General features: G+C 33.8%; 2 protein-coding genes across 2 annotated transcripts; one reads left to right on the top strand and one right to left on the bottom strand.

Annotated features, from left to right (window-relative positions):
* The first annotated feature begins 37 nt into the window (after positions 1 to 37).
* LOC140047945 (lysosomal Pro-X carboxypeptidase-like) lies at positions 38 to 5,296 on the top strand. Its single transcript, XM_072092973.1, has 9 exons — positions 38 to 199; positions 696 to 836; positions 1,760 to 1,861; positions 2,168 to 2,349; positions 2,706 to 2,863; positions 3,259 to 3,431; positions 3,566 to 3,730; positions 3,871 to 4,058; positions 4,489 to 5,296. The coding sequence occupies exons 1-9, from the start codon at positions 62 to 64 to the stop codon at positions 4,682 to 4,684; spliced, it is 1,443 nt and encodes a 480-aa protein (XP_071949074.1). The 5' UTR covers positions 38 to 61; the 3' UTR covers positions 4,685 to 5,296.
* Positions 5,297 to 8,280: 2,984 nt separating this feature from the next.
* LOC140047944 (protease-associated domain-containing protein 1-like) lies at positions 8,281 to 16,108 on the bottom strand. The gene is made up of 5 exons (XM_072092972.1): positions 16,024 to 16,108; positions 12,604 to 12,704; positions 12,366 to 12,475; positions 11,872 to 12,039; positions 8,281 to 10,398 (listed from the first exon to the last, which is right to left on the bottom strand). The coding sequence occupies exons 1-5, from the start codon at positions 16,106 to 16,108 to the stop codon at positions 10,278 to 10,280; spliced, it is 585 nt and encodes a 194-aa protein (XP_071949073.1). The 3' UTR covers positions 8,281 to 10,277.
* Positions 16,109 to 16,228: the final 120 nt, after the last annotated feature.

Raw genomic sequence — 16,228 nt, 5'->3', positions numbered from 1 at the left:
TTTTCTTTTTTTCACACACAAAAAAACATTTTTTAGCAAATCCTGAGTGAGAGCGACAATAATGGAGGTCTTTTTAAGTGTTCTTTTAATTCTTTCTTATTTAGTGCCTACATCTGGGGTTTTGTTTGGCTCAAAACCTCTTTATAAAATGCCACATACTAGTAAATACGCGTATAAAACATATTATATGGAACAACAGGTGAGTAATTTATAAAATAGGCTAGGCCTAGCTAGTTAAAGTAATAATAGTAGCTAAGCTTGAAGCTAGTAGAAGTAGGCTTTTCGGCTTTCCTAGGAACCAGCTGAGCTAGGCCTAGCTTACTGATGGATGAAGGCTAACCTAATCGCTGGCAGGTTCATTCATTGGTGCCTATTTAGTAATCAAGTATATCCATCTTCAAAAATTTGGAAATTAAATTAATTTGGTCACTTATCTTTGTGAGTTTAAATGAATAAATTGTTTTAGGCATTTCCTCACTCAGTTTTAAATTGTCAAAGTAGGTCTAGGGCCTAGCTAGTCTATGGTCTAGTCCTAGTATCTATACTCTGCCGCAGTTTTTCCCGTAAATATTATACAGTAGGCCTACTGCGTTATACCAAAATTTATATATTTTTATTGCATTTAATAAATATTCTAATATTAATAATATTTAAAAAATTGTCACAGTACAACTAATATTTGTTATTTTTAAAAGGTGGACCATTTTAGCTTTGCAAACAACGATATTTACAAACAAAGGTATTTGGTGTCCACAGAGCATTGGGGAGGTGTTGGAATGCCAATACTGTTTTACTGTGGAAATGAAGGCGATATAACATTGTTTAGTGAAAATACAGTAAGTAACAGTCATCTCTTGCCATCAAAACAACACTTACTTTATTAAAGATGTATTGTCCCTCAAAAACATGAAAAATGAAGATTAATTAAATCAGACTTTGAATATGTAAACTACAAAATCACATATTCAAAGTCTGATTTAATTAAATCAGGGAGTTGTTATTAGTAATAACAACTCCCTGATTAAATTACAAAATAACATATTCAAAGTCTGATTTAATTAATCTTCATAAAGTTAATCATTTCCGTAGAAAAAAACATGTAAAAAAATAATGTTTTAACTTTTCACTTATAAATGACAAAATAAATGGTTAAATTCAACCAAAAACACATTGGCTGCCAGCCAATTTGACCATTTTTTGCTTTAAATTACAGTTTTTTCAGGTAAATACATTTTTTTTTTGATCCGATTTTTGGTCAAAGTGGATAACTATTATGTTACATTAACTGCATTTTTTGTCATTTTCTTTTCGCTATTAATTTCATTTATGTGAATAAATAGCTAGCTTTTCTTAACAAGTTGGTGAAACAGTGTGGTGATGTGAGATTCCGTTTTCGGACTTTTTTTCTGTTGTCTTGGTCAATTTATTCAGTTTTCTTAGGCCTTTTCCTGGTTTATTTTACATCAACATTTTCATACTTGTGCTAAACAGCGCATAGAGACTATTTGTATTTTACGCTATATAAATTGAAAAACCATTAATCATTTTTTTAAACATACTAACAGAAAAGGTCTATTGATTTTTTATTGAATAATTAATGTCACAAAAGCTTAAATTATTACTGTATATTAAAATCTTGAGTTATAAAATCTTAATCTTCAATATAGCTGAAATAATATTAAATTGCTTATTCTCTGGCGCTGCCTTCATTTTGCCAAGTATTCTGCACTGTTTCTCAATTTACTTTTTCTTTGTATAGGGCTTTATGTGGGATATAGCACCAGAGTTTGATGCCATGATTGTGTTTGCAGAGCATCGTTACTATGGTGAATCTATGCCATATGGTGATGATTCTTACAAGGTAAGTTTTGGTAAAAAATTATTTTTAGTTTTATTAGCTTCATTTTTAACATTTTTTTTTACAAACTGATTTTGTCCCAAAAATGTAAAGTAAAGTGAAAAAAAATACTTGTCCCAATTGTTGGGGAATTAAATATTTCAATATTTTATATTTGTATTTATTATTCACATTTGAAAAAGGTATTATTATTCAGATAATAGTCAATTTTGACTTTTAAAACTCCACCAATGTTCATCCAGAGCACCCTTCTATCCAGGATGTAACACAAATTATGATTCACAAAAATATGAAATTCAAATTTTATAGAATAAGTCAATGTTAAGCTACCTAACAGCTGAGCAGGCCTTGGCAGATTTTGCAACCCTGATTCGCTACATGAAAGCAACCATGAAGGATGCATCTGGTAGCCCCGTTGTTGCCTTCGGAGGTTCTTATGGTGGCATGCTAGCAGCCTGGTTTAGGATGAAGTATCCCAATATTGTTGTTGGGTAAATATTCTTGTTTGTCTTTAAAAAATTCCATCATTTGTGCCTTCCATACCTCACCACATACGCTGGATATTTATTTAAGCTACAATTGTACAGAAACCGAATGGGAGATCAACATACCAGTCAATTTTTTTAAACGATTTTTTATGGTCAAATATAATTACAGTACTATAAATATAGTAAGAATATTAACCATGCCATAATGTGAAGGAGTCTTCTCTTCTCCCTTATATAGATATATATATTATTTAGATTAAATAGTGTACGTATCACACTCTCATTCCAAACTTACAAGACTTATGTGTGTAGAACATTTTGTGAAATGATTATTGACCATTATATTTCTTTCTGGATAGAGCTATGGCTGCTTCTGCTCCAATTTGGCAGTTCACCAACTTGACATCTTGTTCTCGACCATATGAAATCATCACCAACGACTTCGAGAAAGGCGGGGCTAACTGTACCAAAGTTGTGAAAAGATCATGGGAAGTCATTAACTCATTAGCCAAGTCTGGTTAGATTCATTCATTTATTTTATTTTTTTTTCGTATTTCTGTACACTCATTCCTACATTCAGTCCGCTTCTTATTCATTCAATTGACCTCTCTGCGATCTAACTCTGACATTTAGAGATGGCTCCAATTGTCAAGAAATTGTTCTTACCACAGACTCCAACCATGGTGGGGCTGATGTTGTGTGGAATCTTACAATTTGTTCATTATGTGTGGTTTGGCTTGGTCCCGGGAACCGTATTACATGCTGCAAAATAAAAATTTGCTGAACGCTGGTTTTAACAGTTAAAAAAAGATGAAAAAAAGCCCTTTTATTTAGTAGAAGAAAAAGACAAAAATACAAAGGCTTTTTTGATATATATTAATTCTATAAACTTCATCTTTTTTATCAATACAGATGCAGGCCTTTCAGAAATTACCAAACAATTAAGACTCTGTGACAAACTTAAAACACAAGAGGATGCAAATAGTGTAAAAGACTGGATCAAGGGTACATGGTTTAACCTAGCAATGGTTAACTATCCTTACCCTGCCAATTTCCTTGCACCTTTGCCGGCTTGGCCAATAAATGTAAGTCTGAGGCCTGTTTTGGTGGCAGCAATTGGGTGCCAGTGTTTACAATAAATAATAGTAAAAAAGGTATTATATGCCAAGAGTGTGATAGATTTTGCCAAAAAATGTTCATATTTTTGTTCTTTCTGTAGGAAGTGTGTAAACATATGAATAATGCTGAAGCCTCTGATGATGTCATCTTAATGCAGGTTGCCAGCGCCCTCAACGTGTACTTTAACTTTACTGGAAATCAAAAATGTTTCAATATATCTAGTAATGCAGTTGATACACTAGGTGATTTGGGTTGGTCATATCAGGTACATATTTCTTTCTCATGTACATCCACACAAACAAACACCTTTTCACATAAGTTTTCCATAAGCAGAAGGCTACATAAAATGTATTATATTGCCATTACATCAATATCAGCAATAGAGAAATATGAATTTTCTTTCAGAGTTGCACAGAGATGGTTATGCCATTCTGTTCTCATGGCAAAAACGACATGTTTGAATCATCTCCCTGGGACATAAAAGCATTTACAGAAGGTTGCCAGAAAACATGGGGTGTTACTCCAAGACCAAAATGGATTCCAGTACAGTTTTGGGCTAAAGACTTGGAGATGGCTACCAACATTATATTTAGGTTAATTAAACACAATTTTTATATTTTCACATGAAATATCTGTCTATTTTTCTTAAAATGCCAAATCGAATATTCGTAAGCCCCACTTGGCTAGTCATATTTTTGCATTGAAAACAGTGGCTGGAAATATGATTGGTTTAATATAATATCTATCACGTTAAAATATGTTAATCATGTTTCTTCACTAGATCATGTTAGGGTGATTTAGCTCAGTCACGAGAACTCCCCTAAAATGTAACAGCCATTTGTGTTTTACCCTTATTTGAAGGCCTGTGACCACATATCTATCTGTGGTTTTTAATTTTTTAAAGATCTGGCAATAACTTTTTGAGTAATCCTGCTAACTAACAAATATAAAAACACACGTAACCTCTCACCATTCTGTAATTGAGTTTAAATTAATTAGAAATAAATTCAATTGTTGTTTTAGCAATGGATTACTCGATCCATGGTCGGCTGGTGGAGTGCTGGATGAAATATCTGACGACATCACCACTATTCTGATTCCTGATGGCGCTCATCATCTTGATCTTAGAACTCCCAATGCTAAAGATCCACTGTCGGTTAGAGAAGCAAGAGTTCTGGAGACGGTCACCATCATGAAATGGATCAAGTCTGCAGTGTAGAGGATATGGTACTTTTTGGCCATCTTATATCTCGCCACAAAATGAGTCTTTCAGTAATTTCAGTGCAGATTTTTTCAATATAAAATCCTGAAATTTATCAGATTTTTGCTTAAGTCAAGATAGAAAAGTACTTAAGTGAAAAACTCAAGCTTATTTATCAAGCCATCATTTTTTATCTAAGTAATAGACATCATCATCTAAACAATTTAAGAATAAAAAATATGCACAAACATTGACTTAAGTTTAATTTTTTTTAAATGACTTAAGTGAAATAAAACATTGGAAATAGAAACACTATATCTTCATTATGCGAATAGTTTTATTTTGTGGTGGTGACTCACATGTGGCATATTGCTGGAGTTGGAGCTGGAGTGAACACAACAATATCTGCAATAATATATATTTATAAAAACCTTATGAAATATAAAAAAAATTTAAAAAAAGAGTTATCAGTGTTTAGTGATAGTGTAAGTAAAAGGGATAACATTCACTCAGGTTTAGTTTCATTTCGTTTTTATTAAATCTGTAATAGTAAATTTGTTATACTGTATAGACTACTTTATATATTTTTCATTATTATAAATATATACATTGAATTGTTTTTGGTATTTGTATTTTGTTTAGGTTGTTGGTGTTTTGACGATAATAAATATTTACCATTTTTTTCTTGTTCAATGAAAACAAATGTATAGGATTATTCACAGCCTAAACTTCAGTGAAAAATACCATTTTTAAATGGCCAGCCTAAACACGTCTTTAAACGTTTTTTGACCCTTTTATTTTTGGACATAACTATTTACTATGGCTCCATAAGATGATGATAACACTATATATGCGTATATATGGCAATATTATCGCTTAATAATTGACTTTTAAAAAGAGAGAGGAAAATATTGACCTACTTTTTGCATAATAATTGAATCTCAATGGCCACAATGATAATTTACTTTTAAAAAGTGGATATTTTGGTCGAATTTCGACCCTTTTATTTTTGGACATAACTATTTACTATGGCTCCATAAGATGATGATAACACTATATATGCGCATATATGGCAATATTATCGCTTAATAATTGACTTTTAAAAGGTGGATATTTTGGCCATTTGTCGAAAAAATCCCTGTACAATATTATCACAAAATTTTTAAAAAAAAGGGAAAAGGGAAAGTTTTATAAATGGCCGAATTCAGCCCTTTTATTTCTGAACATAACTAGTTACTATGGCTCTATAAGATGATAACACTATAATATATGCGCATATATGGCAATATTATCACCTAATTATTGAATTTTACAAAGTGGATATAATTATTGGCAAATTTTCGAAAAATGGCCAAATTTCGACCCTTTTATTTTTGGACATAACTAGTTACTGTGGCTCTATAAGATGATGATAACACTATATGCGCATATATGGTAATATTATCGCCTAATTATTGACCTTTAAAAAGTGATTTTGGCCATTTTTTCGAAAAAAAATCCCTGTACTGTACTATAATAGTACATGGACATTTTCAAAAATTAGCCGAATTTCGATCCTTTTATTTTTTAACATAACTAGTTACTATGGCGCTATAAGGTGATGATAACACTACATATGCGCATATATGGCAATATTATCGCATAATTATTGACCTTTATAAAGTGGATATTTTGACCATTTTTCGAAAAAATTTTTAAATAAATGCACATGACCTACTTGGCCTTTTCAATCGCATTCTATACTCTCGATCGTAAGCATTCACTGATGAAACCTAATGGCACTTTTGTTAATGAATTTGCAACAATTGCAGGTATCCTAGCACCTGAAGTTGCCTGGTTTTATGATATTTTTCTCATCTTAAGTGTTCATGTTTTTAAATCGTAGGTTGCATATTATTTATTATTATCTATTAATTTTGGGGGTATTTCAGAGATAAGGAATGGTAGGGAGGGGTTAGTGGGTTAGTGTGGTGGGTCTCTGTTTTGAGTTTTTTTTTACTCGTCTTTGGCTTTCACTTAGTGTACCCGCTGTAACAAGAAAGGTTTCTTGGATTTCATTCCCGAGTTTTACGATATTTCTAATGTAAGCATTCCCTGAAATTAACATTGTTTTGTGATTTTATTCAGAGAAAAAATCAATCATCATCAACTATGAATGCAAAGTTGTTTGTTGCTGCTTCTGTGCTGCTCTGTATTGGTGAGTGTGAACAATTTGTATATTGAATTGTTTAATGACGAGGTTGTTTAAATTTACGCATATGAACGCATATCATTATAAAGCCTATTTAATTTCCATTTATGCATCCTCGATATGTTTTCTTTTAGGTGCTAATAATGCTTTTATGTGTTACAATTGCACTCAGTATTTCAATCCTGATTGTGGAGAGGTGTTGGTGAATCCAGAGAATATCCCGCGGGTTCCCTGTCCTGGAATGTGTTGGGTAAATTATCAAGGTCTGTTTACACTATCAAACTAGTTTGACAAAAAACAAAAAAAGTGTGATATGCTCAAATATGGTAGTGATATGCCCAAATATGGTAGTGATATGACATCATCATGTCCATATATGGGCACATCACATTTTTTTGCCACATACAAAACTCTCAACCGTCCAGTGTGATATACGGTATTGAAAATTATTTATAAACTGTGAAGATATATAAATATAATAGAAATCATGGGTTTTTTTACCTTCGATCACTACTTTATTTCAAAACAAAAACCTCCAATATGATTTGGTTGATATGACAATACTGTACATTCACCGTACACACAAGGTATCACGGCCCTTACAAGTACGATGACGTAATTACCAAGTTTTCTATTTTATTTCATTACGTCTACCAATGGTGTAGGCTATGTCACCGGGCGGTTTAGAATTAATGTTCTATGCCTGTGTTTATATATATATATATATAAACACAATAGGCAAAGAACATTAATTCTAAACCGCCCGGTGATATACTGAAATTTTAATTAATTAATTTGAAACGATAAAGATGAGGAAATCTGTGAGAATGAGAAAAAGTCGCCCCATATATAAACAAATCAGGCAAAGAACAGTAATTATAAACCTCCCGGTGATATACTGAAATTTAATTAATTGATTTTAAACGATATATATTTCAGACTACTCGGACCAACGCTTCTTTTGGTGGGCAAGAAATGATTTTCTATGATAGGATTTGCCTAGAATTTGATTGTTCTGAATTGACATGTGTGGTGAACGATTTCTATGGCAGTACTTGTTATACATGTTGTAATACAGATCTCTGTAATACTGACTATAACAAGCAAGACCAGAACGAGATATTTCTGGTGCTAAACAACGCATGTACTAATGGAGCTGTTCTTACTATATTAATGTTGTTGGTTTTCAAAGTGACGCCCTAGATCAGGGGAGTCACCAGATGTATTTGAACACCTAACACTGGTTTGGCTGCAACATAGTAGTGTTAAAAACAGAACTCGTAAAAATATTGAACTTGTGTCTCAGAAATGTGTATGACATCATGCTTGTCCCATACTAGAACAAATACATAATTAATTAATTTAAATACAATTTTCACTGAAATCTTAAAAACACCCTCCACCCAAACCCAATCTATTACAAATTCATGTGGTCACTGATTAAATAGGAAGTGTAACGCTGTGGGAGGTGACCGTATAGTAAGGTAGAAAAACAAATTGTTATAACAAAAAGCAGTGGAAAATATTAAAATGTAAAATTCGCAATTTATTTCTCTTGAAAACCACAGATAAGTTAATAATACATCATAGTACGTTATCATATAAATTATTTCAACCAAATAAGTACATTTACTTTATTGCTTTTTTGATAAATCTATAAACACATAGATGAAAGACAAATTAAGTAAAATAATATAAAATGTAATTAGGAGAAATAGGTTTATCGCAAATAGCTTGATTTCGCGAGGAACGTCATTGCATAATGCGTGATGGGAAGGGTTTGGGAGCAAACGTCGTGAAGTTTGCTCCCAAATCCTTCCCACCATGCGTTGCGCAAGCTATTTGTGATAAACCTTATTCAAACGCTTAAATGTATTGACAATCTGACCTTTCTTGTTGGATAGTCTCATTTGTATAGACAGTAATAATAATATAAATAAACTTTCATTCTTAAATAACTTGTGTTATCTTAAAGCTTGGTTCCCACTAGAACGTAACACAAGGATGTAAACGCAACGCAACGCAAGCGTTTTAACCAATGACAAGCAAAGTTATAGACAGTTAGCAACCACAAGCGAATAAGCCATCGCTTGTGATTGGTCAATTTACTTGCTTTGCGTTACGTCCTTGTGTTGCGTCGCTAGTGGGAACCACGCTTAAACACATGAGTTACTTTTGTTTTCTTTTTGGTTACTATGTATCATGTTTGCATACTGAATTAATCCTAAAGGCACTTGTTGGCATTACCAATGTAATAAAAGCGTAACATTTACGTAATATAAAACAAAGAATAAATACATCATTAACACATTCATCTTGGAGAACTACAGATATTCTAACTTTTGGCCCAGAAATGTGTATGACATGGTTATTATCTGCTCATCCCAAATGACCTCCACCTGTTTTTTTGTTAAAAATAATGTTAATTTTTTATATCATCTATTATATTATCAACACACTGTGTCTTACAAAGAAAAGAAAATAATTTGTCATTTGTTTACTAAAAGCCCATTCTCTCAATTATAATATTATAAAATTGTAGTGATATGCTCAAATATGGTAGTGATATGACATCATCATGTCCTTATATGGGCACATCACATTTTTTTTCACATCAAGTTTGATAGTGTAGCTTAATACCCTTTAAAGACAAACATGAAAATTTGAGTTCTCTGTTGATGAAGAGAAAACTCAAAGGTGATGAAGAGAAAACTCAAAGGTGATAAAGAGAAAACTCCAAGGTGATGAAACATTGCTATAACAATAATTTATAAAATTTGCAGGAAAATTAATTTACTGTACAAAGACATAAAAATCACATTAAATTAACATAACAGTTATCAATAACATTTATTTCTTAACAAGCAATGAATAACATTGGTAATTAATGTTAAAGTGTACCATACATATCAACTTCTGATTGAAGCACAAGAGATTCAATGCAGCCATGCACTTATAGTGACAAGATTTAGATTACAATTATGTCAAAAAGGTTACAATGCCTGTCTCCAAACCAGGGGCTTCAGGCCACCCTCCACCCCCCTCCCCCACCTCTTATGCACAATGCTGGATTTACTCATTTAATGCCCATGTGAAATTTGAATTAGTCAATTACTAATGCTTTTATAACTATATATTACATAAGAACTATATAATTGTATAGGAAAATACAGTAAAGCTCTGGCGACACTGTCAAACTAATTTGACAAAAAAAGTGTGATGTACCCAAATATGATAGTGATATGTCAAAATATGGTTGTGATATAACATCGTGTCCATATATGGGCACATCACATTTTTTGTCACACAGTTGATAGTGTAGACAGAGCTTAATACACTAAAACATCTTTGGCCTTAATGAAGAAATCAATAACAATAACACTAATAATAATAGTTGTACTGAGCCTTAAAACGCTCTTATTACACAAGTGACCATGGTGGAAATTTGTAACTGTGGAATGGAACACCTGTCACGTTGACTGGTATTGAGATAATTGCCTCCGACATTTCATTGTTTTCTAAAACCTGCCGTATATTATGTCTGCAAAAAAAACAATTATTGCATAAATAATAATAATAACCAAACTAAAAATGTACTGGATTTGGATCTGGATGAATACTGGCGAAGGACCACATGGGTATATGCGCCAGGGGGTGCGTCTCTCGGTGTGCAAACATCATACTTAAAGCCCCATTCCCTACGTTTTTTAGATCTAATTTAAGATCACAAACTATATTTAATGTAAAAATAATACTATATGGTCCTATTGCGATAACTTTTTTCGTCTTTAAACGGTTAAAAATGTGAAAAATAAGTCGATTCTAATAATTATAGCGGCCCGCTATAAATCCCAAAATGCATTGCGCACGGATTGATATTTTTGTTTTTCACCTGTAATTCGCCCACTTTTCGATCGATTGTGAGGCCAAAACAAATGGAAGACTCCTAACTTTTCAGCGAAAATACCGGGTTTCCCCCAATTTGTATCAACGGAGTCTGGCAAAAATAGAAAGACAATTAATGCAGCAACTATACAACGTCAGCCTAGGTATATAGGTAGCGTACGATGTTCGTACGTTACCGATGTTTACCAGCTAGGCCTACAAAACTAAGCCTAGCTAGGCTAGGCCTAAGACCGTCCACGAGAGGTCGATTGCCGCGAGCTACTTAGGTAGTGCATTGTTTCTCACTTTTTATCATAATTTACCATAAAACGTACATTTAAGACAAGGAATGACATGGTTTAATGTTTTTAAAGTGATATATATGTATTATTTTCCAAAAAACGTCCAAAATTGCAGGGAAGGGGTCTTTAACTGAATTTATTTTATTTATTTTTTTATTATTATTTATTAACTTCACTCTTGTACAATCTACAAAGTCTTTTGACAAATTGGTATACTGGTATATATATTGGTTTAAAATGTTTATGGTTTATTAAAAAGATCACAGTAAAATGGAGCAAATTTGATAGTGATTATTTTAACATCGAAGCCAAAAATCAACTTGGAATACACTGGGTAGTAATAGGGAGATTTGCAATGACTGAACTAGACCACGTAAATTGATGTGTCATCGCCTAGACCTAGAAACAACAAGGACACACGTATCAATATCTCTGTATGGAGTGGAGTTGTGGCTTGGTGGTTATAATTGATGCTTGGCTACAAATCCAAGGGTCCTGTGTTCTAGTCCTGTCGTATGTTAAGATTTTTTCTAATGACACTCCCAAAGACTTGTAATAATTAAGACTTTGTTTATGTAGAGCATCTTGTGCATATGTGTGTCTTGTGAATGAGATTGCCACCGAATGAATTCGCTTATGGTAATACGTGGCAATTTAAAATCTGAGCATCGCCCGGATAAAAAGGTGTTACAGTATGTCTGGTTAACAATGCCGGTGTCCAAACCAGGGGCTTCAAGCCTATGTGTTACACCACTGCCCCTTTTATATATAAAAAAAAATGTGCACAATGAATTTAGTTATCTCGGTCAACAACATTGCTAACTTACCCATCTCTTCCAAGAAGGAAGACAGCCGGAATGGTGACCTTTCTCTCGGTACCATCTTCTACCATGTCAATAAATTGCCAATCGTTACTAGTATCTTTATCATATATCACCGTTGCCATTGCACCAGCCTGTTCAGCATTTAATGTTTTTGAAAGAAATGAACACTCCCTGTGAAAATACAGTAATTTAAAAAGATGCTTATGCTAGATCAGGTCAATGATGAGTTGTCGGTTTTTGCTTGGACTTAGAAATCAAAACTGTGTTCAAAGTTCGGAGGAGCAGGAAGGAACGAGTCCCAATATCTCTGCATGCCCACAGTGGATTAACATGACATACAAAGGTCCTTATTATAGTAGGGAGTGGGACAGTAAAATGTATTATCTATACTTCTCCCTTTTTAGATGATTAATACAACATTGGGAATTGTATCATCTACACTTACCCCCTCTGGGATTAATACATACAACATTGGGAATTGTATCATCTATACTTACCCCCTCTGGATTAACACAACACTATTCTGAACTAAGTAACTATTTTGCAATGGTGAACACCCATGAAGAGGGTCCGCAAGAACTAAACTAATACGACTGAACTGAAGATTCTGAAAGATAGCAATAAGAACATTACGACAATAAAGTTATGATCAATCACATTTAATATTATCAATACTCAGCTCAATAAGAAGCAAGTAATGTACTACTATAAAATAATAGGCCCCTATATACTTACAAATATTCCACCAAACGATTTTGCTTGACGAACTTTGAACACATAATTTAAACTTTCAGGTTCGAGAATTTCAAAGAATAAATTTTCTTTAGCTGAATATCCTAAAAATATAAATAAAAAGATAGCCTTTTATTTTTAGCCCAGGCCTTTTAGCTGTTAAAGTGTAAATACTATACTGAATAGACATTCCTAACAGTAACAGTAGTAATACTAGCCTTGTCATAGCTAGTTTAGGTTTTTAGGGATACTACCTAGCTGGCACTAACTAAGAGCCGGCCTCTATTATAGTGCCTATTAGGCCGCCCTACCTATATATAATTATAGGCACTAGCCTAGGGCCTATATATATTACTATATATTACTGGCTGGCGGGTGGTAATAATTCTAGGGAGGCGCGCCCTACGTACTACTACACTTACACTTACACTTAATGTTTGATGGAAATAGTTTAGGCTAGTGCCTATTAGATTCCATTTCTAGCCGAAAATAGTCAAGTCTAGACTTAAAGATGTTCACTGAAGAGGCTTGTATTACATATTCAGGCAGAGAATTCCAGTGATGTATGACTCTGATGGTAAAAAAGTTACCTGCACATAAGATTTCCTCTAAGTTTTGGACGATATAGTTTTAAGCTGTGTCCCCTGGTTCTGATGTTGTGAGATAATTTAAATAAATCTTTTGGGTCAATATCCTCAAAGCCTTTCAAAATTTTGAAAGCTTCAATCAAACCTCCTCGTAGTCTTCTTGTCTCTTGAAGATCAAGATATTCTAACTTTTTTTCATATGGTAGATCACTTATTGACTTGACCATCTTTGTAGCTCTTCTCTGCACCTTCTCCAAGATTTCTTTGTCTTTGTTATAGAAAGGAGACCAGGACTGTATACAGTATTCCATATGTGGACGGATGTATGCCTTGTACATGACCTGAAAACTTTCTTTGTCAATATTTTTGAATGTTCTTTTGACAGTTCTCATACTATTCGTCGCTCTAGCTGCTGCTGCAGCACACTGTCGGCTTGGCTTGCAGTCGCTAGTGAAGATAACACCAAGGTCTTTTTCTTCGTTTACTGCCAATAACGTTTCTCCATTTAGACAATATTTTGATTTCTCTGTCTTTCTGCCAACATGGAGCACTTCGCATTTCTTGGTATTGAATTTTAGCAGCCAGTCTTCTGACCATTCCTGAGCCCTATCAAGATCAATTTGAAGTTTTCTTGAATCCGATTTTTCTTTGATGGTCTTTATAATCTTTGCATCATCTGCAAACATGTTAAAGTCTGCGCTGATAATTTTATCTGGAAGATCGTTGAGGAGGATGAATAGGATTGGGCCAAGGACTGATCCTTGTGGGACTCCACTCACTACATCTACCGGTTTGGATGTTGTATTTCTTACAATTACTTTCTGTGTTCTTCCTGCCAGAAACTCAGCTATCCAATTTATAGTCTTACCAGATATTCCATAGCCTATCAGCTTGTGAATTAGTCTTCGATGTGGAACGCTATCGAACGCCTTCATATAATCAAGGTATACGATATCCACATCTTCACCACTATCTAGAGCTTCAGTGACTGTTTCGAATGTTTGTAGCAAATTTGTTAGACAAGACCTACCACTTAGGAATCCATGTTGACACCTAGACAGCATTCTACTTCCTTTAACAAAGCCAAGCACATACGCCCGTATTCTTAAACCGGACTTTAGTCGTAGTTCGAAGTTCGACTTGGAAAAGTCGTAGTTCGAACTATTACTTCAAATTCGATTCAAAAACGAAGTAGTCGAAGTTTGCAGTTCGACTTAATGAAGTCGAGCTTTTAGTCGAGTTGCACACGTCTGGGTAACAAAGGCTATACATTGGCCAATGACAAGAGAGTATTTGAGGAGCAGACGAAATTTTGCGCATTGATATCACTTTCCATTTCTTACAACACTTTTTACGCATCAGGACTATATACATGAAAAATAATTTTAATCGTTAATTATTAGAACAATATCAGTAATAATTTAACAGTGAAGTATATTTGATTAACAACAAATAAAATCTTTAAAATATATTTAGGAACCATGGCGGTACGGTAACTTTTATATTTTCTAGGCCCCCAACAAAGTATGATCGCCACGAACCACGCACTTCATAGCGTGACAAGAAAGCGCTAGGCCCCCTAAACATTCCATCGCGTGGTGAATTGCCGCATCTCCCATTGTCGCTATGGCGTGACGTAGCTCAAGTCGGACTTGCGCGAAGAAAATAATGTAATTTGTATACAGTTGTAAATAAAGATGATTTTCATTATTATAATTTATACCACTGTATATTTAATTAAGCTAATATAAATATAGATATTTCATTCTTCAATATCTGGCCAATATAACAACTCAATGACTGTTACGTTTTTTATAAACATCGTTTAAAAACCATTTAGTCGACCATTTAGTCTGCCCTCTCCAGGACTAAAAAAATCGATCAAAATCCGTCTCGATTTAGTCGAGGTTGGCCTGATTTAGTCGGTGATTTAGTTGAAGTTCGGTTTATGAATTAAAATGACGTCATTTTTTTAGTTTTAGCTCGAACTACGACTAAAGTCCGGTTTAAGAATACGGGCGATTGTCTTTGATGATTGATTCAAAAACTTTACATGGTATTGATGTTAGGCTGATGGGCCGATAATTTTCAGCTTTCTTCTTGGATCCTTTCTTGAAAATTGGTGTGACATTTGCAGTCTTCCAATCTTTTGGTAATTTACCTGTCTCAAGGGAGAGCTTGAAAATGATAGTAAGTGGATGAGCTAGAGAACTGGCACATTGGTTCAGAACCATAGGGTGGACACCATCTGGACCAGGAGCTTTGTTTGGTTGCTGTTGATTAAATTTTTTCTGAACATCTTCTACCGAAAATACAATATTTCAAGAATGTTGTCGCTGTTCCTGCTATCAAACTGGGGAGGGTCTGGTTCATGGGTATATACAGATTGAAAAAATTTGCTCAACATTTCAACTTCTTCCTGGTCATTTTCGGTCAAACTTCCATCTTCTTTTACAAGATTAGTTACACCTTCTTTTACTTTTTGTTGTTCCCTAATGTACTTGTACACTGGCTTAGGATTTTTCTTAAAGTTCTTCATTAACTTTTGCTCATGTTCTATACGTGCCTTTCTCACGTTTGCACTTGCGACATTCCTCTGTTTCTACTACTACTACTACTACTAAAGAACGCCTCTAGGAGGGAGGCCTCTAGGGGCCTAGGCCCTAGCCTATAGAGTAGAGTAGGTTAGGCCTAGTTAGTAGGGGAATCCGTTAGTAGTAAGCCTAGCTAGCTAGCCTAGCTAGGGTCCTAGGTAGTATTATAAGGCCTAACTATAGGACGTGTCACAGAATATAGTTTAAAAAAAATAGATACAGTATAATATATATTATATTACCAGATAACGGTACAAAAAATAAGCATAAGAATAAGATTTTCAGGAAAATCTTCAAGAAAGTTTTACAAACGTTGTAAGTGGCCATGTTTTTGACAAATCACCACTAAGGTTGGTCAATTTTCGTTTAGGGGAGAACATGATTCTAAAATTTTATTTTTTTTAAAACATGTGTTGTTGAAAAAAGGATATTCCAAATTTAGGTAAA

The sequence above is a fragment of the Antedon mediterranea genome, chromosome 4, assembly GCF_964355755.1.
Source record: "Antedon mediterranea chromosome 4, ecAntMedi1.1, whole genome shotgun sequence".
Classification (NCBI taxonomy): domain Eukaryota; kingdom Metazoa; phylum Echinodermata; class Crinoidea; order Comatulida; family Antedonidae; genus Antedon; species Antedon mediterranea.
This window is presented reverse-complemented; position numbering and strand designations above follow the sequence as displayed.